Source organism: Macaca thibetana, chromosome 10, assembly GCF_024542745.1.
Source record: "Macaca thibetana thibetana isolate TM-01 chromosome 10, ASM2454274v1, whole genome shotgun sequence".
In the NCBI taxonomy this organism is placed as follows: Eukaryota; Metazoa; Chordata; class Mammalia; order Primates; family Cercopithecidae; genus Macaca; species Macaca thibetana.
The window spans coordinates 86653894-86680923 of NC_065587.1; the positions used below are offsets into that span (position 1 = coordinate 86653894).

At 41.7% G+C, this 27030-nt stretch overlaps 2 protein-coding genes, 1 long non-coding RNA gene and 1 other non-coding gene across 10 annotated transcripts in view; 1 reads left to right on the plus strand and 3 right to left on the minus strand.

Annotated features, from left to right (window-relative positions):
* On the minus strand, positions 1-26998 carry SNX5 (sorting nexin 5). Of its 4 annotated transcripts, XM_050745369.1 has the most exons (14): positions 26880-26960; positions 26574-26656; positions 15251-15355; positions 13661-13771; positions 12288-12409; positions 10328-10451; positions 9541-9636; positions 8309-8414; positions 8146-8221; positions 7080-7119; positions 6908-6994; positions 5526-5685; positions 1502-1587; positions 1-806 (listed from the first exon to the last, which is right to left on the minus strand). In XM_050745369.1, the coding sequence occupies exons 2-14, from the start codon at positions 26622-26624 to the stop codon at positions 756-758; spliced, it is 1215 nt and encodes a 404-aa protein (XP_050601326.1). In that variant the 5' UTR covers positions 26625-26656; positions 26880-26960; the 3' UTR covers positions 1-755. The 4 variants fall into 4 exon arrangements, with proteins under 4 accessions (XP_050601326.1, XP_050601329.1, XP_050601328.1 ...); XM_050745372.1 differs by lacking the exon at positions 26574-26656 and having other exon boundaries at positions 26880-26998; XM_050745371.1 differs by lacking the exon at positions 13661-13771.
* Positions 1-27030, plus strand: part of LOC126929204 (protein PET117 homolog, mitochondrial) — a 549430-nt gene that overhangs the window by 337638 nt on the left and 184762 nt on the right. The gene's annotated exons all lie outside the window — the stretch shown is intronic.
* LOC126929214 (uncharacterized) lies at positions 12562-13654 on the minus strand. Its single transcript, XR_007717104.1, has 2 exons — positions 12834-13654; positions 12562-12704 (listed from the first exon to the last, which is right to left on the minus strand). It is a non-coding gene; the product is annotated as an uncharacterized LOC126929214 (long non-coding RNA).
* Positions 20853-21089, minus strand: LOC126929923 (small nucleolar RNA SNORD17). The gene has a single exon (XR_007717355.1). It is a non-coding gene; the product is annotated as a small nucleolar RNA SNORD17 (small nucleolar RNA).

The following is a 27030-nucleotide window of genomic DNA, read 5'->3' on the forward strand; positions in this document are numbered from 1 at the left end:
TTAGTAGCACGATTATTTTATTATATGCTTTATAAAAAAACAAATGCCCAAAGACATACACCATACCCCCCTCACCCCCCAATGGCCACTAGGGAGGGAGCTCATACTCTTCCTAATGTAGATCTGGCCATCTTACAAAGTAGACCACATTATGTTTCCATATATACCCATAGATATTTCTCTCCCCTCAAATATTTGTATCTCAACTAAAAAAAGGAGATGCAAAGAGTATATAAAGATAAATGAGATTTTCTTGCTGTTATGTTTCTTGCTGTAGTCAATACCAGATGACTACCAGTGGAGTGACGGGCAAAACAAAAACACAAACCCCACCTTCAGCGAGGAATGGAAGGTCTGTTACCTGCCTCGAGCAGCTGAACCACCTGCTGCAACTGGCACCTCCCTGACAATCATGGGTTTGTAGGGACATAGGCCCGGCGATTGCTTCTACTTGTTTCCAGAAGGCAAATGTCTCCTACACCCTTTCTCAGTAACTAAAGACGAACTACAGGAGAACCCAGTATTTAGATTCTGCCCAGAGGTATTAAATGCACAAGGAAAAATTAGTTTGTCCAAGTAGCAAGCAATAATGTTTTTAAACCAACATGGTTAAATGTTAAGATTTGTAGAAATCAAAATATTTATTCACATAATTTTAAACTTGAAGCTAATAAATTTTCCGTGGTAATGATTTAAGTGCAAGTGATGCTTGGCTTTCTTTCACATTCATTTCTTTTCTTCTGAGTGAAGGCATATCAGTTATTCTTGAACAAGTCAATACAGCTCTGCAAAAGGGAGACATTGTTCTGTGGGGAAAAAAGTCAAGGCAGACCAATGAATTATTAAAACTTGCCATATGCCTGTAATGACTCAAGTCCACCAACATAGCTTTTCACAGGAGATTTAAAGTCAGCCAGAGCAAGCTGGCCCTTCTCTTCATGAAATCCCAGGTGAACTGCAACGTACTACTCATCCCAATTTCATGTAGGAGAGCTCCTCTCCCTCAGTGGGTAAGGCTACCAGCGAAAGAGCTGATGTTCGCCCAGCACCTCTGCCCTCACCTGCTTGCTCCTAAATGTGATCCTATTTACTATAACTTCTTAGACACTATCAGTGCGTTGTTCTATGAAGGCGAGGGCCTTGGAAAGATTGAGTAAGTTGTGCTAGAAATTAGGGCTGGTAGCCGTAGCTCACACCAGTAATCCCAGCACTTTGGGAGGCCAAGGCAGGTGGATCGCCTGAGGTCAGAAGTCCAGCCTGGCCAAAATGGTGAAATGCCATCTCTATTAATAGAAAAAAAAAAGTTGCTAAAAATTAGTCATGGGTGACATTATAAACAAGACTACAAATAAACAATGAGTGGCTCCCATCAACTAAGTACTACAGAGGATTAATACCACAAGGCCACCCCAATTGCCTGATGACAATGGGTTAGTAAACTGGGAAATAACTTGGGAAAACACCATAAAAGATGTTGGCTTCATTTGTAGAAAACACTTACCCTGGCATGTTTTATTTCCAGTTCAGACATTTCAATTAGATTCTTTCTAAATGCTGCCACTCTCTTCCGTTTGAAATTTATCAGTTCTACAGGAAGAAAAAATGCTTATGAAACCCAACAAAAACTAAACAATTTTCATGTTCACTTTAACTACCAAATGGCATTCTTACAAATGGTCTCCAAAGCTTTCATGCACCAGCATTATTTTCTCACATTTGTATTGTCTCTGTGACCAGGACACACTAGACATCTTCTATTAACGGTGGTGATACAGCTATCACTGTCTTTAAGTGGAAAACATCACTGCATCACCAAGCATGGTGAGTTGGAGGGCAGCAGCTGGCAACTTGGAGAACATGTGATGAGCAGCCTCACTCTCACCCTCTAGGTACCAGTGACTGGGAACAGGGCTGGAGTATGGGTGCTGGTGAGCCACATACTTCACCAATGGCTTGTGAAAACCTTCTCAAAAGACACACCAGGTTTGTGCAAACAATGTTCAGCATCACTAACCATTAGGGAAATGCAAATTAAAACCACAATGAGATTACCTCACACCTGCTAGAATGGATTTTCTCAAATAGATGAAAGATCAGTGTTGGCAACAATGCAGAGAAAGGGGAACTCTTCTACACTGTTGCTGGGGATGTAAATTAGTACAGCTACCATGGAAAATGGTGTAGAGGTTCCTCAAAAAACTAAAAATAGAATTACCATATGATCCAGCAAACCCATTTCTGGGAATGTAACAAAAGGAATTGAAATAAGTATCTCAATGGGGTATCTGTACTTCCATGTTCACTGCAGCATTATTTACAATAGCCAAAATACAAAATCAATTGAGAGTGTCCATCAGCAGATGAAGACAATGTAGTAGAGACACATAATACTATTCAGCCTTTAAAAAGAACAAAATTCTGTCATATGGGACAACATGGATGGATCTTAGAGGACATTATGCCAAATACAATAAGCCAGGCACAGAAAGACAAACACATTACATGATCTCACTTATCGGTAAAATCTTAAGTTGAACCCCCTAGAAGTAGAGAATAGAATGATGGTTATCAGAGGATGAGGGTGGGGTTCTGGGAAAGGTGGGAGCAAGAGAATGGGTAGAAGGCTGCAGCTAATAAACTCAAGGAATAAATTTTGAGATATATTGCACAAAAGGGTGACTAGAGTCAATAATGTATATTGAAACAGTAAATTTCAAATGTATTACCACTGAAAAAATAAGATGTCAATTAGCTTGATCTAACAATTTCACACTATATACCTGTATCAAAGGATCACAATGTATTCCATAAATGCAATACGATGACTTGTCGATTAAAAATAAAACTTAAAACATTTTAAAATCCGAAACAGTAAAAACTGCTACTCGTATTCAAGACAGGTTTACTTGATGATCTTTAGGGCATGCTTCCTTTTCATTTACTCCTATTGCCATCAGAATTCAGCATTAATGGCCTATTGGAAATTGGAACAAAGAATATGCGTGTCTCGCCCTACTACCTTCATTAAATTTTGACATTAAGTTCTGTCTTGCAGTTTTGCTTGAGTAAAACTTTGACCATCACTCAATCTTCTGCTGGTGCTCAAGTGTTCAGAGCAGACTCACCCTCCTCCTGCCTCTAGTGTTGTGCGAAAGAACTACAATATAGGCAGCCACATCCGAGTTAAAAAGTCACAAATTTCATAGTGATATGTTAAGTCTATAGTGCTTGCACTACAAGGTGATGTTTATCAGTCCCTTGGATATCCTGGGTGAAAATAAGCTCCCTGCCGTCCTCTGGACCTACACACAGTACCAGGGCTCCATATGCTAACTACTCACCTGCTGTGAAACCAGCCCTTACCCACTGACTCAACTCTAGTCAGCTCAGCTACAAGTCTCAGAAAGCACTTGTACCAGAGGCAAACACAGGTTAAGACCCACCAATCTCAGCATTCTATGTACCTATTTTGCATTTTGAATATAGGATATAATCAATGTGGGCAAAAACTTTAGGCAGTAAAGGTAGACCTGAATTGGCATCATTTTTTAAAGTTTTGTGTTTTTTCTTTAATCTCCTCTAAAATTGCCAGAGCCATGGAACTTGCCTATAAGATTTCAACTCAGTAGTTCTGAAGTGTGTATGTTTCCTTGAAAATTTTAGTTTAAAAAAAAAAAAAAAAAAAGCTGTAATTGTTTCAGGAAAAGGGTAGCACGAAAGTTACTTTGGAAGAAACCAGGACAGCCTCAGAGCCTATCTACGTGACATTTGCCAGGAAGCTCTGTGGCTTACAGTTAAGGTATTGTATTATAACCCTGAATAGACAAAAAGACAAATGATTAGAACTTTATCAAGTTTAGGTTTCCCCCAGGTAGCTTTAGGCATGTTGATGAACAGATCATTTCCCTACGTCTAGATTACCCAACCACTGGGAAACCAAGTTAGGAGAAAGCTAAGTTAAGATACGAATTTTTCATGGAAACATGAGTTCAGGGGGTGGGGGCTGAGTCCAATAGTGCCCGACTACAACTACTCACATTCTGGGTAATCCATTCCAACATGTGCTCTGGCATGTTCCATGGCTCCTGAGAACCCAGAGAAGATCCACTAAATCCTCTTAGGCAAGGCAAGGACTACATATTACACTCATGTTCAATGGAAATGGTAAAAGTCCTCTGCTGAGGACTGAAATGGATAAGGCAAGAAAGAACCCAGTGGACGTGGACATGGACCGGACTTGTGATCCCTGCAACCTGCATGTGTGTGCAACAGCATGCATGTGCGCGCACACATACATTTCCTAGCTCAGTCCACTGAAGGGCACAGAAGCAGAGATACCCCAAAACAATGAGCATACTCAGATGCTGGTAACTGTTCTCAAAGAAAAAGAACCCTGGCTCCCTGAAGAAATGGCCAGTTTCAAGGCTGGAGTAGAGAGTAAGATTAGCATAGCCTATTGCTCTAAAAGAGGGGTTAGGGTGTTACAACCACATGCCAGCTTAAAGGTGATCCTATTGGAAAAGTCTGGACAAGCATCAAAAATAACTTGGTAATAATGAATCCCAAACCATTTTAAAAACTGGGAATTCATGACTCTAATAAAGAAGATAAAGGAAATCTGAGAAAAGGGAAGGCTTTTTGTAGGAGAATGACAAGTGCCAACTTGGGTAGGAAAGTTAGAGCTGGAGATGAGGGAAATCGTCTTTCTCCAACCATCAGAGTAACAGCTGCTTTAGGTAAGAATCATTAATACATGCTAAATCTAGGGAGGAAGTTTGATGAAGACCAAGATATTTGCGTGGTCTTAAACTGCCTCACCACAGACTGATGGGAGTTAAAACAGTAACTACACAGTGGAGAAATTGGATTTGGATACTATCTAACTGAGTAATCAAAATTACCACCACAAATGAAGGAGAAACACAATGTTCAATCAGAAGTGACACCCCAAGAAGGGCATATTACTTCTATTCTGCCAGGAACCCATAACCAGATCTAAAACATGAGGACACCAACCAAAAGTCAGAAATACAGGAATTGTAAAGAGATTCTCTAAAAAGACTGATATCATTAAAAACTAAGAACTATTCCAGAGTAAAGGAGACTAATAGCTAAGATAACCAGATGCAATCCTAGACTGGATCTTGTAGAGGACATCAAGACAAACATGAATAGACAGCAGATTGTAGTCCCAAAGTTAAATTTATCACAGCAAATAACTGTACTGTAACCATACAAGAGAATGTCTTCAGTCTTAGGACATAAACAACAATGTTTTTAGGGCTAAAAGGAGAATGATATATGCAACTTAATCTCCATTGGTACAGAAAAATCAGGTGTGTAACGTTTGTAAGTACACAAAGCCATGAGGGTGACTGTGCATGTGCAAGTGATAAGGCAGATGGGGTGAAGTGCTGACACTGGGTGAAGGATAGATAGGTGTTTTTTGCACTATTTGTGCAACTTTTCTAAGTTTGAAATTATTTTCAAACTAGAGTACAGAAAGAAGAATGTCCCTGCTCAACCTTCTTTTGCAGATTCGGAAAGTTGTTCAAATTTCTGGCAGCACTCCTGCTGGTGTGCCTCAGCCAACTTGACGTCTTTGCTCTTTAACCGGGCTTTATCCAGAGCTTTGTTTGAGTTTTCATAGTCAATGAGGGCTTTGGTGCGTCTGTATAAGAGATCCTGGGAAAAAAATTAACAGGTATACATACTAAATATCTAAACCAGTCTAAAAAATAGCCCAAGTGCCAATGTACCACCTGAGATGTTAAGTGGCAATAATCTACCTCTACACCTTCCCTCTCCCAGAGTATTTTTAAATCTCCAGCTTCGGCAGCGATAAGCAACGCTGACAGCTTTGTTGAGAGCTTTTTTTAAGAATCCCTTATATGAATCAAGTGATTACTCAAGAGTGAAAACAGAAGAACTATTTTTTTTCAGTTAATTCAGTAAACAAAGTTAACTTCAAAAATTAAATATTGTGCATCAGAACACATATACAGTCACTGCTGGGTAAGTGAAGTTGAGAGCTGCTAAAATAAAACTGGGCAATTAAGTTAACCCTGCCCTGCAAATCCTGCTTCTGGTAATCTACCTTGGAGATCCACTTAGTCAGACAGAAAGGTTCTTTGCAATCTTACAACAAAGTAGAAGTTACTTCAGTATCTGAAATCTGCAATTATGATGTATAGATTATACATTTAAAACTAGGTGAAATAACTGATGGGTGAAACTACTAGGCCAATTTTTGTATATACTCAAATAATCTTAAGTGAGATCAAATTCCATGAAAGAAGAAAATAAGCTACTAAAAAAGTATGTTTTTAAAAACTCCAAGATTCAGAAAACATGCCAAAGGGCAAATTAACTAAAATAAAACTACATGATGGGGGAAAAATAAATTTTTACTCTTACTTTCTGATGACATTTCAGCCTCAGAGGGCATAGAATCCTATCTAATTTTATTTTGCCTGATTTAATACATTTCACATAAAATTAAAACATATTTGTTCAGGGCAATGCAGACAATGCATGTTTCATTCCAAAGGTTATTCTGCTTACCAATTTGCCCATATATGTATATAAAGCCTTATGGCTCAAAGGCTACAGGGATACTTGCAATTCAATAAAAACTCCCAAATCTTCTCTGCCCCAGCAACAGCCCTTTCTGCACGTTGTGTCCCATATCAATGACCTATCATCCCCCAAACTATTACCTGTCTACTGCACACAACCCCCACAGTGCTGTCAGATACACAAGCTTTATGGATACAAGGCCAGAGAGGCATGTCATTCATAAAAACAAGTCTGATAAACTCTCATTCTGCCCCTTTGTGTAAAGAAACTTTTTAAACAGACTTCTGGTCCTGCATTGCTCCGAGAAGCTGAGCAACTCTCTTCCTACCTTAGCAGCTTCGATGTTGAGCATGTAGTATCGGAGGAGCTCTGTTAGCTTCAAATCTTCATCTGATGACACTCGACCCTCTACTTTCTATATAGAAAAGGAAAGGTCACCATCAAGGCAGAAAGCTACAGATTATAAAATATGTTATGAAGACCAACACAAAAATCCTTACCCTAAGCTTTTCAAATAGCTCAGCAACCTTCAACAGGTACCTGAAAATGTACATGTAATTTTGGTGTAAGGTCTTAAATCATCTATAAACATGATCTTACCAGCGTGCAAGACAGGAATGAGTCAACTCAGCAGTCCGAGCCTGTGGCGCTTTAGCGTTAATTTGAAAGTGCTCTCACTTCAACTGACCCCAAATAGTAGAGAAAATGGTCACAAAACTACACACATGTACAACACCACACTCAGCCTCTTGGTGACCCTTTGGTCATCCTGCCATGTGCCCAAATATTCTTATTAAATGCCAATGCTGTGTTAACCAAGGTCAGGTTCTAATAAGCTCTGCTATGGGCATCGCAAAGCAGTAAATATGCTATTTAATTTATCATGGTTCTGCCATTAGCCTTTCAATTTCAAGTCAGAAGTAATATCACCTGTTTTGCCAAGCCTGGATGTTAAGTAAAATATTGTCTTACACCAGAAACACTCAGGATGCAGAAACTGAAACACATATGTAAGTGCAGAGTGAAAATGGAAGGGTTTTTAATTCAATGAATGAAGATAATTTCAGAAAACTGTACATCAAAACAGCTGTGTGTCAGACTGGGGTCATTAAATTATTCTCATGACCACCATAACCAAATCTCTTCAAAGTCCAGGGCAGAGGCACATGTTCTCCCGATCTCCTGGGGCTGCATCACAGGCCAAAAAAAAAAGAAGGTCTAGGGCATTACCAGGCAAAATGGCAAGCACCAATTGCCAGGGGAAGATTCAAGATAAACTCTCACAAACGCCAAAACTAAAGAAAACAGGCTTTTTAAGTGTGACAGAAACTACTGCTTTGACAACATTTACTGTATTTGTTCACATATAGAAGAGCCCAAGTGCCTACAATTGTCTTGTAAGTGTCTTATGTCCAGAGAACATGTAAGATGAGTGCTGGACACTTGTCTTACTGAGCTTTTAACTCCACAGCAGGACCATATAGTCATTACTCATTTATGCTTTTAATTTTACCACTCAGCACTTGTCAATTGGGTTTGGGGAAATGCTTTTCCAAAAAAACTTACTTTTTGATGACTGTGGGCTCTTCTAAAGCCAGGCTATGTAAGCAGGCTGCAGTGTGGATATAGTCATCGGCAACATCTGCAAAAACAAGGACAAGTCTTTTTATCCAAACACAGCCAGGCTCATCAGCAAAGCTGTACGTGACTAGTGGTAAATGATATTTACTTTTATGAGATCTGGTCATTTTGTCAGCTTTCACACAAGAATCTTTGATCCTATTGTAATAGTTAATAAGGAAGTTCTTCTCTTGCTCAAAGAAGTCATCTACCTCCTAGAAGGAAGAAAAAAAGAACCAGACATTTTATGAATGTGAAAATATACTATCCCTGTAGCCTTTTATATTTATCAATATAAAAATATATTGCTTAGAACATGGCAAATAAACACGAGTAAAGTTTAACCTCTACAGATCAGGGAATTACAAATTTACGATACTATTTCTTAACCAAGGCTGGCAAAAACCAAGGGCTGGCAGAAAATGTCTACAGAAGAATCACTTAACAATCCCCAGTAAAACTGGCATCCTAAGACCCAGCTATTTTACACTAGTACAATGGTTCTACCAGGTGGAACATGGCCACTTAGCCTTGCATACCTATCTGTGTGTGAATGAGGGTTTTTTTTCTCGATTAGTTTCAGACTGGGAGGAAATCCAGGTATCTGGCAGGCACTGGCCAAGGATGCCAATGCCAAATATCCCATAATGCATGGATACAGGACTGTCCCATACACCTTAAACTGGACTAAGTCCGAGTTTCCTAATTTCTGATGATGCCCTCTCTACTGAGCACCTGTATTCTGGGCTCCCTGGAATGGCAGAGGCAGATACCAGATAGTAACTGTAAGGGTTACTCAGTTACAAAGGAATGAGAAGGCCGAGAAGAAAGTAAATCATACCTATAAGGGTAATGGAAATGTTTGGAAATTTTTGTATTCTTATCTTTGTGCTAACGCCTTGAAATACAATATGTAAATAAAATCTAAAGTTTGGTTCCTTAGTTGTGCTAGCTAGGTTACATGTCAAGTGCTTCTCCATCACCTGTAGCTGGTGACCAAACTGGACAGTGTAGTTCCGAGAATGGGATAAAATACTGATCTTGTATAAAATACTGATCTTGTATATTATTTTAGAAATTAACTGAGTAATCTCTCTCCTTACAGAAAAGGAGAAAATGAAGCCAAGTGTGGAAAGGTTCAAGTTGCTTCTTGGAGAGAACAAGGTGCTTTGGGAAATAAGTGAAAATTGAATAAGTAGATGAAAATTACCAAAATCTGAAGAAAACTTACATTTCTTAAAAGTTAACCATCTGCTTCACAAGTATCTCTTTCAAAGAAATAAAAGGTCATCTACTCCCAAAGAAGTCAAAAATTTTCTCCAACAGCCAAAGGTCACTAACCTTAACTCCGGTAAAAAGGACTTCATCAGCACTTTTCACCACACTTTTGAAGAAGCCACCAAACATCTCTTTAGTATTTTTCCGCCTCACACTTAGCTAAAGGAAGAAAATTCCAAAGAACAGTTTATATGGTATGTATTTTTCTAGGTTCTCTTAAAGAAGTTCTGAATAACATTTTAAGTAATCCTCTTTATTACTACAGGCAAATGCACAAAGTATCTTTAATTCTGCCTTAACCTCCAAGCTTTAAAAACACCTAATGGCTAAACCTAAACATAGGTAGGTCATCTCATTCTAAAAGGCTTAAGAGATTTTGAAAGACTGACTAGAAGCCAAGTCTTACTGGCTATGAAATCCTTGGGAAAATTACTGTTCTCTTCTATACATATTAAGTAGCAAAAACCAAAACATGTTAAAAAGAAAAATAGCATAAAAGTCATAATTCAATAACAAGGGTAGCTGGGAAGAAAATAAATTACACAAATTTTAATTCCCTTAAAATGAACGTAGTTAACTCGGGATTGTTAAGAAATTAAGGGATGTTTGGGACTGTTAATTTCTTAAAAAGAAATCTAGGTTTTGGAAGGGGAAAGAAGTCAAAATTTTCTTTAAGCAGAGTTTTACAAAAAATGACCTACACAATGAAGGAAAAGCAGCATCTAAAAAGGTTTCCATTGTGTAAGAAATTCAAAACTCTAAAGCAGTCAATTTTTTAGAAACTATCAAGAACATTTTGAAAGTATAAACATTTCAAGTGGATTATCAAAACGGAATAAAAATGTCTTACATCCTGATCATATTCCAGGAAAACATGAAAGTTGCGATCTTTACTAAGAATAGCGTGAGAAGAAAGCCGCTGAAGAAAGACTTCATGGGAGGAGACAGTCTTCTTAAAAACAGCGAGATACTCACTGAAAAGAGATGCGCACACAGCATTCAGTTGACACAGCTCAACTACCTGACCAATACCACTCCTGGTTAATTCTATGGCTCTGCTCATGCCACCACATAAAACACTGCAACTGGACCAAACAGTGTTTCAGTATAACCTGGTGTCTAGTTAGATAAGGCAATTGCCATTTTTGAATCTGTGGAATAAACCTATGGAGGAAAGCAATGTTGTCATTGGATTTGATGGATCAAGTCCATGAGCTCCCAAATCTACATGCAATTACTCTTAGCTAGCAGCCACAGAACATTTGTCTCTTTAAAGCAATGAAAACCCTATAACTCTGCAGCCTGAGTACACGGCATGAGTCTCATGAAGCTAAAAGTTAACAAAAATTACAAAGCAGCTTTATCTCAACCTAGACATTAAGGGTCACCTTAAAATTCCTAATGGTAGAAACTTGGGTCTGTTGTGTTCAGTGCCTCATTCCCCAGAGCTGGTCCCAAAGCCACTCAAGTGTCTGCTAAATGCTTTCAGTGCCTGGAGGTTTGAGTGCTGCCCTAGATGACACAGGGGCTTGGGGGACTCGGAGCTGATGGTGGAAGAGCGGAGGAATGAGTACTTTTCAGCTAAGATGAGGAAGTCAAGGACGGATTCACAAGAAACTTTCCGAAAATCTATTTTTGTTTGAAAAAAATAAATGACAACCAGATTAAAATATACTTGCTGCCTATAGACCTGGACTTCCTCTTTCAAATCAATGTGATGGTTACTGAGAATGCTGCTCTGTAAACAGCACTCATTATTTGGTCTGGCCCGGGGACAGCTCACTATAATCTCAGCACTATGCGAGGCAAAGGCGAGCCGATCACTTGAGCTCAGGAGTTTGAGACCAGCCTGGGCAACATGACGAAACCCCATCTCTAAAAAAATTTTAAAAGTTAGCTGAGTGTGGTGGCATGTGCCAGTAGTCCCAGTAACCATGGTCCCAGTTACTCAGGGGACTGATGTGGGAGGATCACTGAAGCCTGTGAGGTGGAGGTTGCAGTGAGATAGCACCGTTGCACTCCAGCCTGGGCAAGAGAGCAAGAACCCATCGCAAAAAAAAAAAAAAAAAAAAATTTTTTTTTTTTTCATGTAACAGCATTCATTACAATCTAGTTTCTTCTAAACGTCTAGTAATCAACCTTCTGAAAGAAAAGTTTTGTACATTATGAGCAATTTATAAAGGCACAAAAGTTTATTTCCTCACTGTGCCAGACTAGCATCCCTAATAAGTATGCTCTACATATGGGAAAAAACAACTAGTCTATCAGGTATTAGTGTCAATGGCCTCCAATGAATCAATGTGTGAAGTACAAAGACCATGCCCCACACTATGCAAGATGTATTACTAGTTTTAGAAAATGACGCTAGTGACGTAATTAACAGCTGCACTTAAAACAAAATTAAGTCAGGTTCTTCTACTTATTTTTGTATACAGCACCACTTTTCTTTTTTTTTTTTTTTTTTTTTTTTTTTGAGACGGAGTCTCGCTCTGTCGCCCAGGCTGGAGTGCAGTGGCGCGATCTCGGCTCACTGCAAGCTCCGCCTCCTGGGTTTACGCCATTCTCCTGCCTCAGCCTCCCGAGTAGCTGGGACTACAGGCGCCCGCCACCTCACCCGGCTAGTTTTTTGTATTTTTTAGTAGAGACGGGGTTTCACCGTGTTAACCAGGATGGTCTCGATCTCCCGACCTCGTGATCCGCCCGTCTCGGCCTCCCAAAGTGCTGGGATTACAGGCTTGAGCCACCGCGCCCGGCACAGCACCATTTTTCTACTTCTCAAAAGACAGAGCCCACCAGGAAAATCCACTTACGCTTCCAGTTCTTGTTTCATCTTGGCAAATTCCTCTTTGGTCATAGACCCTTCACCTTCTCCCAGTTTCTGCATCTTCTCTCGAGGACCATCAAAGTCGGGCTTCGTAGGAGCAGGTGGAATCTGCAGCAGAGGCAGGAACTCATGAGCCTCTTGTCCCAGCAGCGATGTTTTCTAGTTGGTGCCTCATTCTACTCTTGCTGGTCCACAGGAGACAACCACTCCACTCCTGTGGGGCTATTTAAAAGTCAACTCCTGTTTTTTCTCAACCTTCCTTATTTCTTCTGGCCACTTAAAATGAGGTGTCTTCCTGAGAGTTGCGTATTCACTTTGATGGCAATCATTTGTTCAGTTTATCCATTACAGACAATTGTTCAGAGCACAACAGTGTCTATACTGCTTCAATGTTGGCCTAAAACTAGTACAACGAATGCCAAACACCAACGATTAGCCATCAAGATTATACAGTCTCCAGTATTCCAAAAGAATTTTTTTCCTAATCCCAAAGGATAATCAAGGACTCTAATTTTGAATGAACAGAACATACCTAAATACAAGCTTCGGTACTAATTTTGTTTATTAAGAAATCATCATTTGGACAGATTCTTCAGTCTGCCTGGCAGGACAAAATGCATGGAAATCTCCTTTAAAATCAGTTTAAGTCTGTTCCTGCAGCCAAGAATTAACAATCAAGGGCTGAAAACTGCCTCTTTGAGCACTTTTTTTGTTTCTGGGAGACAAGAGTCTCGCTCTGTCACACAGGCTGGAGTGACGTGGCATGGCCTCGGCTCACTGCAACCTCTGCCTCCCAAGTTCAAGCGATTCTCATGCCTCAGTCTCTCCAGTAGCTGGGACAACAAGTATGTGCCACCACACACAGCAAATTTTTTGTACTTTTAGTAGAGACAGAGTCTCATTATGTTGCCCAGGCACGTCTTAAAATCCTGAGCTCAGGTGACCCACCCACCTCAGCCTCCCAAAGTGCTAGGATTACAGGTATGGCCTCCTTCAGCAACTTTTGAGAAATTTTATCACAAACTAGTACCAATACTAATGTTTCCTAGAAATCAATTCTACTGACCCTGGAAAAAAACATACCAGAGAAAAACCAAACCTAAAGGTAGGTAAGACTGAAGTCATTACACTGTTCACACCCCTTTACAATGTAAATAATGTAAGCCTGGATGCACCACCTCAAAGCTCTAACACTATTTCCTTCACATATTTTCCACTTGACAGTTAGCAAATACTCCCACAGGTAGATGAAATCTAACTTTTCACAATCCATTACAAAAAGTGGATATAAGTCTCTTTTACACTAAATGCATAGCAAGGCAGAAAGAACTAGCTTATTTGATTTTCTAAAAGACTCACAATAAGCCCAGCATAGTCTGTTGTTTCAATAAGAGTGTCATGTAGCCACACAAAGTCTTCATGTTGCCTTGTGACAGAAAACTCTGGGCTCTGAAACGTGGGCAATGTGGTCTGTAAAGAAAGAAAGAAATTAACTGGTAACCATGACTTTTAGATAAGTGATTTGGGTTTCCTGGGCTACATGGCAGAAAATTCTGCATAATACATCATAGTATGATCCAGTAAAGAACCAAGCAGTAACACATGATCTCCGATCATGAAAGTCCCAGCTAAGCTTCAACCTGAACTCTAAGGATTTCTCCCCAGACTCCACCTTTCTGAAGCTTGTAATGAATATCCAATCAGATAATCTACTGGTAGAAGTTCAGTTCCAAGAAGTAAGCCACAACCCTAATTCTATTTTTTTGTTTCTGTGTACTTTTTTTTTTTGTATATATACATTTTTGGAACAGGGTCTGGCTGTCACCCAGGCTGGAGTGCAGTGGAATGATCTTGGCTTCTTGGCTCACTGCAACCTCTGCCTTCCAGGCTTTCAAGCCATCCTCCCAACACCTCAGCCTCCTGAGTAGCTGGAACTACAGGTGTGCGCTACCACATCCAGCTAATTTTTATAGTTTTGGAAGAAAGAGGTTTTTGCCATGTTGCCCAGGCTCAATAGATCTGCCTGTCTTGGCCTCCGAAGTGCTAGGATTACAGGTGTGAGCCACCCAACCCAGCCCCAAATTCTACTTTTGTAAGTCTGAATTTACCCCCCACCCCCAACTTATAACAAAAAAGAAAAATAAATTTTAAAAAAACCTCTTAGCTGTTACTTACTATGGTTCTAAAAATTGTCCCTGGCTTCCTTCCTTTTCACTCCAGTGAATGCTGATTTTACCTCCTTTGATCTGGTAAGCTCAGGCAGAGAATTATGTCACCAGTCTTTTTACACTGCCTCCGGAATAACTGAAGTGTGCTATTCAAGCTGCCCAAGCGTTAAGAAAAAACCACATGGGAAAGGTCCTTCCCAATTTAGTAAATGCTGAAAAAACAGCAAGCTACAGAGAGAAACTTCCCTTGGATGCAAATTAAAAACGAAGGTGGGGCCCCGGGGTGTGGTGGCTCTGGCTCAAGCCTTCAATCCCAGCACTTTGGGAAGCTGAGGCACGTCATTACCTGAGGTCAGGAGTTTGAGACCAGCTTGGCTGACACAGTGAAACTCCATCTCTACTAAAAATATAAAAATTAGCTGGGTGTGGTGGCTCAGGCCTGTAATCCCAGCTACTCTGGTGGCTGAGACACGAGAATTGCTTGAACCCGGGAGTTGGGGGTTACAGTAGCCAAGATGGCGCCACTTCATTCTAGCCTGGGCAACACAGTGAGACTGTCAAAAAAAAAAAAAAAGAACCCACAGCCCAGGGCTCTGCCAGAGCAGAATGCTGCTGCCAAAATGGCACTCACCTGATGCTTACTGTGAGATTAGGGAAGTTCTCACTTAATAGTGCTACCCTATGAATAGCAACTGTTTCAAGCTCAGGGAATCTCTTCTCACATCCACTGTAACAAGGCTGCAACCTAGCACTGTATGTATTACCACTGTTTGTTACTTACCTTTGTGTGCACTGTAAATTTGACTTTATCTCTCTCACTGAGTGCATCAGGTATGTCAATCTGAAGCGAGGGATCAACATTCAGGTCCACAGATACAGATCTCAGCTGAAATACATTTTTTGCATATTAGTTTCAAACCCATTTGGCCCTAAAAAATTACTCCAAAAATGAGGAGTTACTAAAAAGCAGTTTATACGTAGATCATTTAGAAATGTCAATTGAGACATTTCTAAGTTTATTCGAAACTGAGGGGAAACCCCTTCTTCAAATGCATTGGTATATCCAAAGTATTCCTGTAATGTAAACAAAACAACTGCTACAATAATGTCATGTACATTACATATTTTTATGCCTACATGAGAAATACATTTGGCCAAATACCTGACTGTACACTAAGGCCTGTACAGTACTAAAACAGAACAAAATCTTGAATTCTTACATAAATGCCAAAGTACAATGAACATTCAAGAGGCATTAACCAGGCCACACAAACATCTGACAGGAAAACCTAGGGAGATGGCACAGAGAACAGCCATGAGGAATAGGATCCTGGGTGGAGAGTTCAGAGTAAACCTGGGACTGTTTCAAATAGCCAAGGAATCTAGACAGGAGGGGTGAATTAGAAAAACCAACCAAGGCCTTACTTAATTAGTACAATCCCACTGTGGTTACACATGAGCAACAAGTGTGAGCGCTGCTCTGAATACTCAACTAATTTTGTGAGCTGGAAATTCAGAGGAAAAAACTACGTAACTCCATTTCTGCCAGTCAAAGAGAGAGAGAGAAGAGAGAGAGAGAGAGAGAGAGAACAGTGGCAGCACTGATAGGAACTGGGCTATTAGGGAAAAGTAACTTAAATAAAGGTAAATTAAAGCAGACAAGGTGGTGGCCAATCTGAAAGCCTGACACACAAGGCACGAGGAACTCACAGAGTAAGCCTCTCATTGCCCCATTCCTTTTACTGTAAAAAGTGCTAAAGTTGTCATAACACTGGATTACCCAAAGCAGGGAATGCCAACTGAAGATTAGAATTAAGAAGATGAGGTATTTCACTCCAAATTTCCCTTTGGGTCCCTTTCTTGAAACTAAAAAGTTCAAGACTAAAACTATGTATTTAACCTCTAAAACTTGAAAATCTAGTCAATCAGCTACAAAAAGACTAAATACATTCACTAAAAGCACATGGATTACTTAAAAGTTTCAAGTACTTCCCTTTTCCTTAAGCACTGTATATTTCTAATTCTGAAAGCCAGAGGGAGATATCACAATGGCTTTCCTCCCAGAAATTAAGCTCAAGTAGTCACCAGAAGTTGATTTTTAACAGCAACTATTAGTAACATCAAAACAGATACTTTTGAGTCCTCACATCTCAACCTAAGTACTTTTTCTTCCAAATGAATTATCGATAATTCCTATGAAACCTGCTTGTCTGGCTTAATTTTCACATGTCCATTTGTGAGATCTCTGCAAACAAAGATAAAGCTTCAAGGTCAGAGACTTCATTTGATCATAACTGTGACTCCAGCTCTGGCATATTTTCTGATAAGAGTTTCCTTCCTTCTGCTGAGTTAACACTGGGCAAATACAGCCTTTAAAAACAATACCTCAAACCATTAACTGAGATGTGCAGAGGAATACCAACGACTCTACTGATCTTAGGCTTATCTGTCAAGGTCAGGCAGGCCCAAGAACAGGAATTCACAGAGCCAGGCATAAGAAGTAGCCATGGTCTCTGGAGGAGACATAGGGCATCTCACAGGACAGGTCTAAGGTGTGTTTCCCAGAGCTCTAAAACTGCCACATTTCCTAAGATTCCATTTCCTAAAGAAGTTACAAACCCTGACTTCTAGCACTGCTCAAATGAATATGCTGACAGTTCCATTTTTGCTCACAAGCCCAGCAAACTCACTGAGCCTGTGAACCCCATATGGGATACCCTTGGAACTCAAATAGGAGGACCCAAGGGGGATGTAATCAAGTAAATGCAGCTCATTCAAGCACCACAGTTAAAGCTATAATGGATGCTACCAGCTGCTTTAGCTACTTTTCATTCCTCTGAATAATTATCTTCTGTTTTCGTTCCTTTTCCCATGTAGAGGTAATACCCCCGACTATACCTGTCTTCCTTCCTGGTTAGTATAGAAACATTTTTTGTTTCAGAATGTGATGAGGACAAAAAGAAGAAAACTACTAGGTATGAGTGACTGCAACCACAGCATATCAAACATCCGAGCTTCACTAGCAGCCATTTTTTGCCCAGACATTTCACTCTAGGAAGGGATTCAAGGTAAAATCCAATCACTTGACATGATAGTCCTAACCACCAAATAAGCAAATACTGCAATTCTGTATTTGGACCTAAAAGAACTGTCTAAAAGAGAATACTGGCAAAATCCCTCAGCATCCAGGCCATCACCAACTCAATGTCCCTCAGGCACAAGTTAAACAAACTTTCTCATACTACAGCATATAACCCTCCAGATGAGACAAACATGGGTAGAAAGTAATGAAATGACTAGAGCTTCTAAGTCAGCATTTGTACCCTCACTCAGGAAGCATCAAGTGTAACTAAAAGTTCAGCATTCCTTCTTCTGCTTAGTCAACAAACCCACTCCACAGTGCTACAGAACTTGCTAAATAATGACCAGGCTCCACTCTTCCCCTCTCACTTGCCTCTGCCTCCATCTCCCTTAGCTTGAAGGGCTCAGAGTACTCCTTAGCCCTGCTAGCCAACACTGAGTCTCTGCCTTAGGCCACAGATGTTAAAATGCTTACAGTGGCAGTTTATAACAGTTGACAAAGCAGGCTTCAGAACCAAGTCCCGCCTTGGGCATGCCAGACCTTTACCATGCAAAGTTTTACCTCTTTTCCAGATTCCTTAGGTCACTTGTAAGAATCAAACTGAAAATATACCTACTCTCAAATAATTTAAGTTTTAAAACTGACTTCTGGCTGGGTGTGGTGGCTCACGCCTATAATCCCAGCACTTTGGGAGGCCAAGGTAGGCAGATCACCTGAGGTCAGGACATCTCTACTAAAAACACAAAAATTGGCCAGGCACGGTGGCTCACGCCTGTAATCCCAGCACTTCGGGAGATAGAGGCAGGTGGATCACAAGGTTAGGAGATCGAGAACATATTGGCCAACATGGTGAAACTCTGTCTCTACCAAAAATACAACAATTAGCTGGGCGTGATGGCGCACACCTGCAATCCCAGCTACTCAGGTGTGGCCTAAGACAGAGACTCGGTGTTGGCCAACAGGGCCAACTTTGCATGGCAAAGGTCTGGCATGCCCAAGGCAGGACTTGGTTCTGAAGCCTGCTTTGTCAACTGTTGTAAACTGCCACTGTAAGCATTGTAACATCTGAGGTAGGAGAATCGCTTGAACCCAGGAGGCAGAGGTTGCAGTGAGCCGAGATCACACCACTGCACTCCAGCCTGGGCGATGAGAGTGAAACTCCGTCTTAAAAAAAAAAAATTAGTCTGGCATGGTAGCACGTGCCTGTAATTCCAGCTACTCAGGAGGCTGAGGCAGGAGAACTGCTTGAACCCGGGAGGCGGAGGTTGCAGTGAGCCGAGATCGCACCACTGCACTTCAGCCTGGCAACAGAGCGAGTCTCCAAAACAAAACAAAACAAAACAAAACAAAAAACAAAAATCTCAACAACCCAGCCTGAGCAATATATTGAGACCTCATCTCTATTTCAGAACTTTTTAAAAATTTTAAAAAGCCTGACTTTTGTAGATTTCTCTTGAAACTACTGGTTCATGTATTCAAAGTTTTAGGTAAAGTTTCAGTTCATGATGTACTTCCCCCTACCAGGTCAATCCTTACAATACAGATTATAATCAGCCTTCATGGTAAACAAGAGGTAAACAAGCACAGCTTCATTTGGAAAGCACATTTTCAACTGTTTTAAGAAATCGCGATGCTTTTGGTAAGAGAGCCAAAGCACTTCTCTAAAAGGAGAAAAGCAGTTACGGAATCCCTGTGCATTTCCTCACCTATTCATCAGCTTCCCAGCTGGGGCACATCAGACACGGGCTACAGGACAACCCTGCAGATCTTGAGCTCCTGCCCACCAATCTTCATAAACTCACTTTTGGCCCAAATTTCACTTACGACTCACTGTGGCACAAGACAATGATCCCAGCAAAGCTGCCTCTTCAAAAGGTTTAATGGCTCACAGAGGGCAAAGGGCACCTGGATGACTGAACACCACAAAAGGGAAGATTCAAAAACTCAGAACACACGAGGAGAACAGAAAAAAATACAGATTTTTCTAAGTGGTTATGGTGACTGCAGACACAGCGCCAAAATGAAAAAGACACAGTCCAAAGAAGTTAAACTCCACAATCTCTGATCTGTTAAGATTGGAGCTAGCTGAACCGTCATTTAAATCTAATTAGTCATCTAAATCTAATAGTCATTTGCATACAATGTAAAACATGTATACAATATGCAGTGCTAGCCCGTATTTTCCTATTTGAATATCCCACATTACTGCAGATAGGATAAAAAACAGATGTATCTATTTAAATAACTTCCTAGTTTCCATTCCAAAAGCAGGAGATATGTACTTAAGCAGCACATGCTACAGTGTCTTCTTTCAAACTGTTCCTAGCCTCCAGGGATTTTGTTTTGTTATGCCTCATTCCACTGCCTAAGAAAACTAAGATTTTGCCAGAAAGAGGGCCAATATGACAAATCACCCACGATTCTTAGCATGGAGCCAAGAAGTCTGCCTCCTTGATCAGATTTTCAGCTGGAAAGGTATCCACACCTTGCCTAGTCCAATATTCATAAGTAAGGACATAAAATTCTAAGATGTTCTGTCACACTCTAGGTTTGTATTACTGTCCACAAACGTTAAAGATTCACATGATACATATTTAGGAAACATATGTTACTTTGTTACTGTTTGAACTCTCAGGAAACAATGTTCCCATTGGTGCTCTGAATTGTTACTGTTCTCTTCCATCCTGAAGATAACTAATACCTACTTAACTGTGTTCAATCTCAGCTGCAGATTATGGCACTGGTGTGTGAAAAACAACTGGTTCAACTAACTATAAGCAATACATCAACTCTGCCTTTTTTTTTTTTTTTTTTTTGAGACGGAGCCTCACTGTCGCCCAGGGTGGAGGGCAGTGGCACAAGCTCAGCTCACCGCAACCTCCGCCTCCCGGGTTCAATTATCCTAGATACTCCTGCTTCAGCCTCCTGTGTAGCTGGGATTATAGGTGCACGCCACCACACCCGGCTAATTTTTGTATTTTTAGTAGAGAAGGGGTTCCACCATGTTGGTCAGGCTAATCTCTAACTCCTGACCTCATGATCTGCCCGCCTCAGCCTCCCAAAGTGCTGGGATCACAGGCATGAGCCACCGCACCTGGCCCAAATCTGCTTTTACAGGTATTGGCTCTCATTCCCTAGCCATTAGTTCTCACCTTCCTGTAATTCACGCCTGCAATTTCTTAGTCCCCAAGGAAAACAGAACTAAGGACTTCTAACAGAAGATCTCAGTCTACTAACATAGCTAATAGCTATTAAAGCTACTCAGGCATCAGCTTAATAAAAAACTGAAAGGCTGCAGCAAGTGATCAGATTTTCACCACTCATCTTTGTGAGATGGGTCCCAGAGAGCCCCATCCCTGCTGACACCAACCATTCTTACCGGTAGCCTGCCAACACACAAGCAGTTCACAGTAGAACACTGCAGACTGCAGGGCATTTGCAGGCTACATAGCCTCAAGTTCCTAGAACAGGAACTGAGGCTTGGAAGGAGGTCAGTGCAGCGCACTCAGCGAATGGATAAACTGAATCATCATTTCACAAGGCTGCAAGCCCATGCACTAATGGAATCAACGTGGAACCAGAGTTAAATTACTGCCTTAAATATCTAATGCATGTCAAGAAATCCATTAATTATTATGTACCGAAATTATAATACTTTCAAATGAATTCACAAAGCAAAAGGGTTGAACTACATGATCTGTAAGGATCTCCTGGCAGAGAAATCCTAGTGGGAATCAATACACCACTGCTACCAAGAAAGCAGGTCCAACAAATGAATAACAGAAACCCAGCCAGGCAGAGAGGTTCTTGTCTGCAATCCCAGCACTTTGGGAGGCTGAGGCAGGAGGATCGCCTGTGGCCAGGAGTTTCAGACAAGGCCTTAAAAAAAAAAAAAAAAAAAAATCAGCTAGGCTCGGTGGCCTACGCCTGTACTCCCAACACTCTGGGAGGTTGAGGTGGGAAGATCACTCGAGCTCAGGATTTTGAGTCTGCAGTGAACTATGATCAGACCACTGAACTCCAGCCTGGGAGCAGGCTGAGATCCTGAGACCCTGTCTCAAAAAGTAAAAAACAGAAATGCCAATTTCCTTTATTCAGAGCTAAAGGCCTTCCCTACTACAGAATCCCATCAAGGCTCCCTCCCAAAAGTTCACCGGCATATCAAGTCAGCAAGCCCCCTTTTTTTTGTAGCAGGCTCTCACTCTGTCGCCAAGGCTGGAACAAGCCCTCTTCGACAAAGGTTAAGATGGTCCGTATTACTCATGTGGATGAGGGTGTTGAAGGACGTTCACTGCCTTCCATGGGTCTCACTTCATGATCAAACCAAGATGAATAGGAAATAGGTTTCAGAATTTACCTTTACCAAGAAAGATGTTTCAGCAACAGTGGTAGAGCTGCTAGTTTGAACTTAAACTTGGTCATCTCAGTTTGAGACATAAATGGCAGCATGGAGAGCAGGCTGCCTGCTTTTTGGTTGGACATTTCTTTCACTCTGAGTTTGAGGTACAGCAAATCTCCCAAAGCATTCAGATGTAAATATTCCAATACTCAAGCCAGGGGCCCATTCAGGAGACTGAGTGCGGGAGGCTGGCCTGAGCCCAGGAGTTCGAGACCAGCTTGGACAACACGGCAAGACTGTCTTGAAAAAAAGAATTCTAAACAAAATAAAAACAAGAATTCAAAATAAAATTCATGAAAGCTATAGGAAGGCTGGGGGAAGAAGTCCAACATTGTATCACCCGCCAGCTACCAAGTATCTAACAGCACAATGTCCTGGCTTTGCGGTGCTCTTGAAAGAAAAAGTGAAAACCCTGTGAGGGGAGCCATCTGGATTTGTATTCCTCACCATTTACCATGACTAGAATGCTGAGGAGTGTGCCCTTCAGAAACTGAGCTTTTCAGGCAGAAAATTAAATACTTTTCTCTCCAGACCATATAGGAGTTCCTAAAAAAGTTATGCCAAAATGTAAAGAGGGGAAGAGTCAAGCCAAGGACCTCCATTTCTACACTGAAGTCTTGGCTGCCCCTCAAACTGCAATTTACACACTCCTCCTTAGGGACTATGGTTTGCCTTTAGGCAGCATGCGAAGGTGTGAATCTCTTTTAGACCTTGTCAGAGTACCTCAATGGCCAATCAGAAAATAGGTATTAAGGGTGAGGAAGCCACTTTTTGGAAAGTTAGATCATGCAGAGAAACTTAATTTATACTTTAAAAAATCAAATTTACCACATTCATGTGAGATGAGAGCTATCCTATGGCCATCTTCCTTTACAATTTCAGTAAGACAAGACAGAACTTACAAAGCTCTGAAATAGTTTTCTCACTGTTGGGTCATTAAAATGTCTGTTTCTTTAAATACTATTTAACTTCACTACACACTTGTTTGACCACGGGCTATTTGAGACATTCAGGGTACTAACCTATAGAACCGTTCTCACCTAATTTGCTCAAGCAACAAGACCCTGATAATAAAGACAGCAAAATGTTGAAAACAGCAGGATTTTAAACCAAGTTCCCCTCTGTAGCACAAGAAACTCAGGTAGGTTTCCAGTGTCCAAAGCTGGCACTCACAAACATGAAGCCCTCCCTTTGTAACCCTCAAGTACCCAGAACCTGCTGAAGAAAACCATCTTTCACCACCTTTTGATATGGTTCCTCAATACTAGTGGAAAAGCTTAATTCTCACAAAGATATCCAACAATGCTAATTTTTACATGGCATGTTACTTCCTTAGGCAAGATTAATAGAAAACCTGAAAAATTCGCAACAAGCACACAAAGACCAACTTCTGTAACACAACCTGACCCCACTCATATCACATCATTTTAGAAGGAAGTCCGTTTAAACCAGTGATTCTCAAGCAGACAATTTTGACTTCTTACTATCACCATGGGAGGGGAGGAGTCCTAGCAGTGGCCAAGAACGTTGCTTAACATCCTACAACAGAGGGCACTCCTCAACAAAAGTGATCAGGCCAAAATGTCAACACTGCTCCCCAGACTGAGAAACTGAATTTTAAACTAAACCTCTAGTTTAGATGATCACTAGGTCTCAACGATTGCGAGTTTACAGCTCAGAAACAATTCTACAAACTTAAAGCCTTGGCCAGGCACAATGGCTCATGCCTGTAATCCCAGCATGTTGAACTGGATGGTGAAACCCCGTCTCTAGCAAAAAAAAAAAACAAAAAACAAAAAAAACAAAACCTAGGCAGGCATGGTGGTGCATGCCTGTACCCCAACTACTCAGGAGGCTGAGGTGGGGGCGATCACCTGAGCTCCCCAGGTCGAGGCTGCAGGGAGCTATGATCGTGCCACTGCACTCCCGCCTGGGTGACAGCCAGACCCTGTCTCGAAAAAAGCCTTTTGGCCATTTCTACCTATGGCCGAAATAATGTGAGAAGATAACGACCTTTTAGAGTATTCACAAATGGGGATCTTAAGACACCGAGTACAAGTTACTGAACTAGAACTAAGGCGTGGGCAGCTTGATATGTCATACTTCCTCAACTTAGAAAATAGTTGCAAGGGTAGCATAAAGCTTCAGTCCACAAAATTTGGTAAGTTTGGACTTGCTATGGTATTGGTCAAAGTTCAGGATTGTTCCTATACTAACGAACTGCACTCCATCCTAGCTAATGGAGAACAAAAATACCCCTAGAGCAGTTTCCATACCAGTTAAACATGAAACCAGAGCAGCAGTACTTAGTCTACAAACACTCTTGACTAGCTAAGAGGACAGATATTCACCAAAGTCCCTGTAACAAAGCAGTAAGTAAGTTAAGGCCAAGTTGTTACTGTCAAGGAAGGAGAACCCCCTAGTCAAATATAGCACTAGGCTGGGAAGGTTGAGTTCAAATACCAGCCTGGTCAACACGGTGAAACCCGGTCTCCACAAAAATACAAAAATTAGCCAGGCATGGTGGTGCGCGGACTGTAATCCCAGCTACTTGAGAGGCTGAGGCAGGAGAATCGCTTGAACCCAGAAGGCAGAGGTTGCAGTGAGCTGAGATCGCGCCACTGCGCCTGAGGGAGACTCCGTCTCAAAAGGGGGAAAAAAAAAATCAAAAAACAATCTTTGTCATTAGTAGAGGTCCAGTTAGGAACCAAATCAACCATGCATCTCTTCCCCTGAACTATTTCTGAGGAAGGCAAACCAAACACCCTCAGCTAAAGAATGTAACAAAATGCCAGTGTCTGGCTACCAGACGCGACTTGACACAATATTCCCTTTCAGTTTTGCTGAATTAGTCAAAATGGGTATTGGGCTAGAATTCAAAATCCTGAAGAATCAAGTATGTCCCCCTACCTTAGTTGGTCTTAACTCCATCCTCAGGGGAATTCCAAACCAAATTATCAGGGGGGCATTTTTAAACATTTTAAGTAACACACAAAACATTTCAGTTGACTACTGAAATTGTATTATGGCAAGAAGTTGCCCAGGACTTGGTTTCCCATTATTTCATACTTGCCCCAAACTCCCTTTCAGTTAATGATAACACCGTAATACCATCTAGGCCAGACCACTGCAGGGTATCAGCATCAGCAGAGATCAGAAAACAAAAATAAAGCCACGCGTCAGGGTAATTATTTAGTTTTATTGTCTCTTTATTCCTGTAATGTAAAAAGGAAAATAATGCCATATAACCCTCTTCACTACAGATACCAACAGTTTCTGGAGCCTCTAAAACAGGTAGGAAATGGACTTCATAACTATTCTCCAATTTTGATGGAGGATCAGGGTGATGGAAAAGTCATTTAAAAAACCAGGCGCAATATACTGTACTATCAGAGTGGGGTGAAGCAATTGAGTCCTTTTACCTAGCTGACTCTGAATCAAGACAGCTAAAATAATGTACCAGAAAGAAAGAAAAAAAACAAAATGCTACCAAAACCCCCATCCAGTATCTACCCTTTATGGAGAAAAGTACCTTTATAATGTTTTACAAAGAATCGTGGTCTCAAGTTTCTACCTTGTTTTAGTAAAAAAGAACTTTCAAAGAAAACACTCTTAAACAACCTCCTGTATACAAAGCTCTATTTCAATAATTAACTCAACAATGATACCCTTCTTGGAACAATCCAGCCGCTTTGAAACTACGGTATCTACTTACTAGATGAACACGTTTCTCTATGGAGGTGCCTTTAATTTCTCAAGAGATGTGTAAGTTAAGACGGCTCCAAGTTACACTTTAGAGAGCCTTGTATTTTTAGAGGTTATTTTTCATCGGTCAGAAAAACTTATGTCGACGATACTGCACGAAAGGTTGCTCACAAACCATGCATCGCAAAGCTAACGAGGCAAATTTAAAGAACCAATGAAACAGTGGAGGCTCATCTCTGAATCTTTAATTGGCTATTGCAATCTCAATTTATTGCATTAATAATCTTTTAGACCTCAAGATACACGTGACCTAGGGGCAGTTTACATTAATGGACAAGACTTAAAAATAGACACCAAGTTCAGCAAGTATTTGAGCACCTACTAAAAATTACACAACTCCCCACAACAACGCATTTTGCGTTTCTGAAGTTGTAGGAAGCATGTTCGGACACCTGATGGAATTTCCCAAGTTGTTTGGGCTCCCCCCACCAAAAAAAAAGGCGGGGGGAGAAAAGGGGGGAGCATTTTGGGGGCAACAAACCAAACTGGTCTGTCTCATGTTAAGTCAATTTCACGTTCACCTACAGGTCACCACGAAGCCGAGGGAAGTTTTAAAATGAACATTCCGGGGTCTCCAGAGATCCTCTCTCCAAGTCCACTCCGCACGGGCGCCTGAGCCGGGGCTAAGGTCCCGCGTCTCCGGTTCTATCGTGAGAGAATCCGGGGGACCCACAGGGATTCCCCAGGGCAGCCTTCAAAGAAGACGAGGAACAGGGGCTGCCCGGGCCTCACGGGTGCTTCCCGCGCTAGGGATGGCCACGAGCAGCCAGGGCCTACGGACGCGCAAGGCAAAGAATATAGCCACCCAGGAGCTCGCAGGGCCACCCGCCCAGGAGCCTGAGGTGGGGAGGACCTCACCTTGCTGCGGTCCTCCTCCTGCTGCTGCAGCAACTCGGGAACCGCGGCCATGGCGACGCGGGACTCGAGCAAGGGCCGCCTGACTGTGCGAGGAAAGAAGAGGCTGGGCCGCCGCCGCCTGGGCGCCTCTCGGGGGCGGCCACGGCCCCGCCTCCGCCGGCCTCCCTGCCCGACGGCAGCAGGAGGCCTCCGGACTCCGCCACCATCCCAGCTGCCCCGGGAGCAGGCGAGCAGGGCGCCACGTGCTCCCCCAGTCCCCGCTGCCGTCCATCTTGGAGCCGGGCAAAGACGCCACGCGGAGCCTACCCTTGCTACGCTCCACGAGGAGGCTGCCGACCGCAGGGCCGCGACGCGGACGCAAAGCCACGGACACTCTCCCAGCAAGATGCGTCTAGAGAAAGACCGTGTTTCGGTGCCGGGGGAATTTATTCCTCAGCCCGAGTCCAAGATGGCGGCG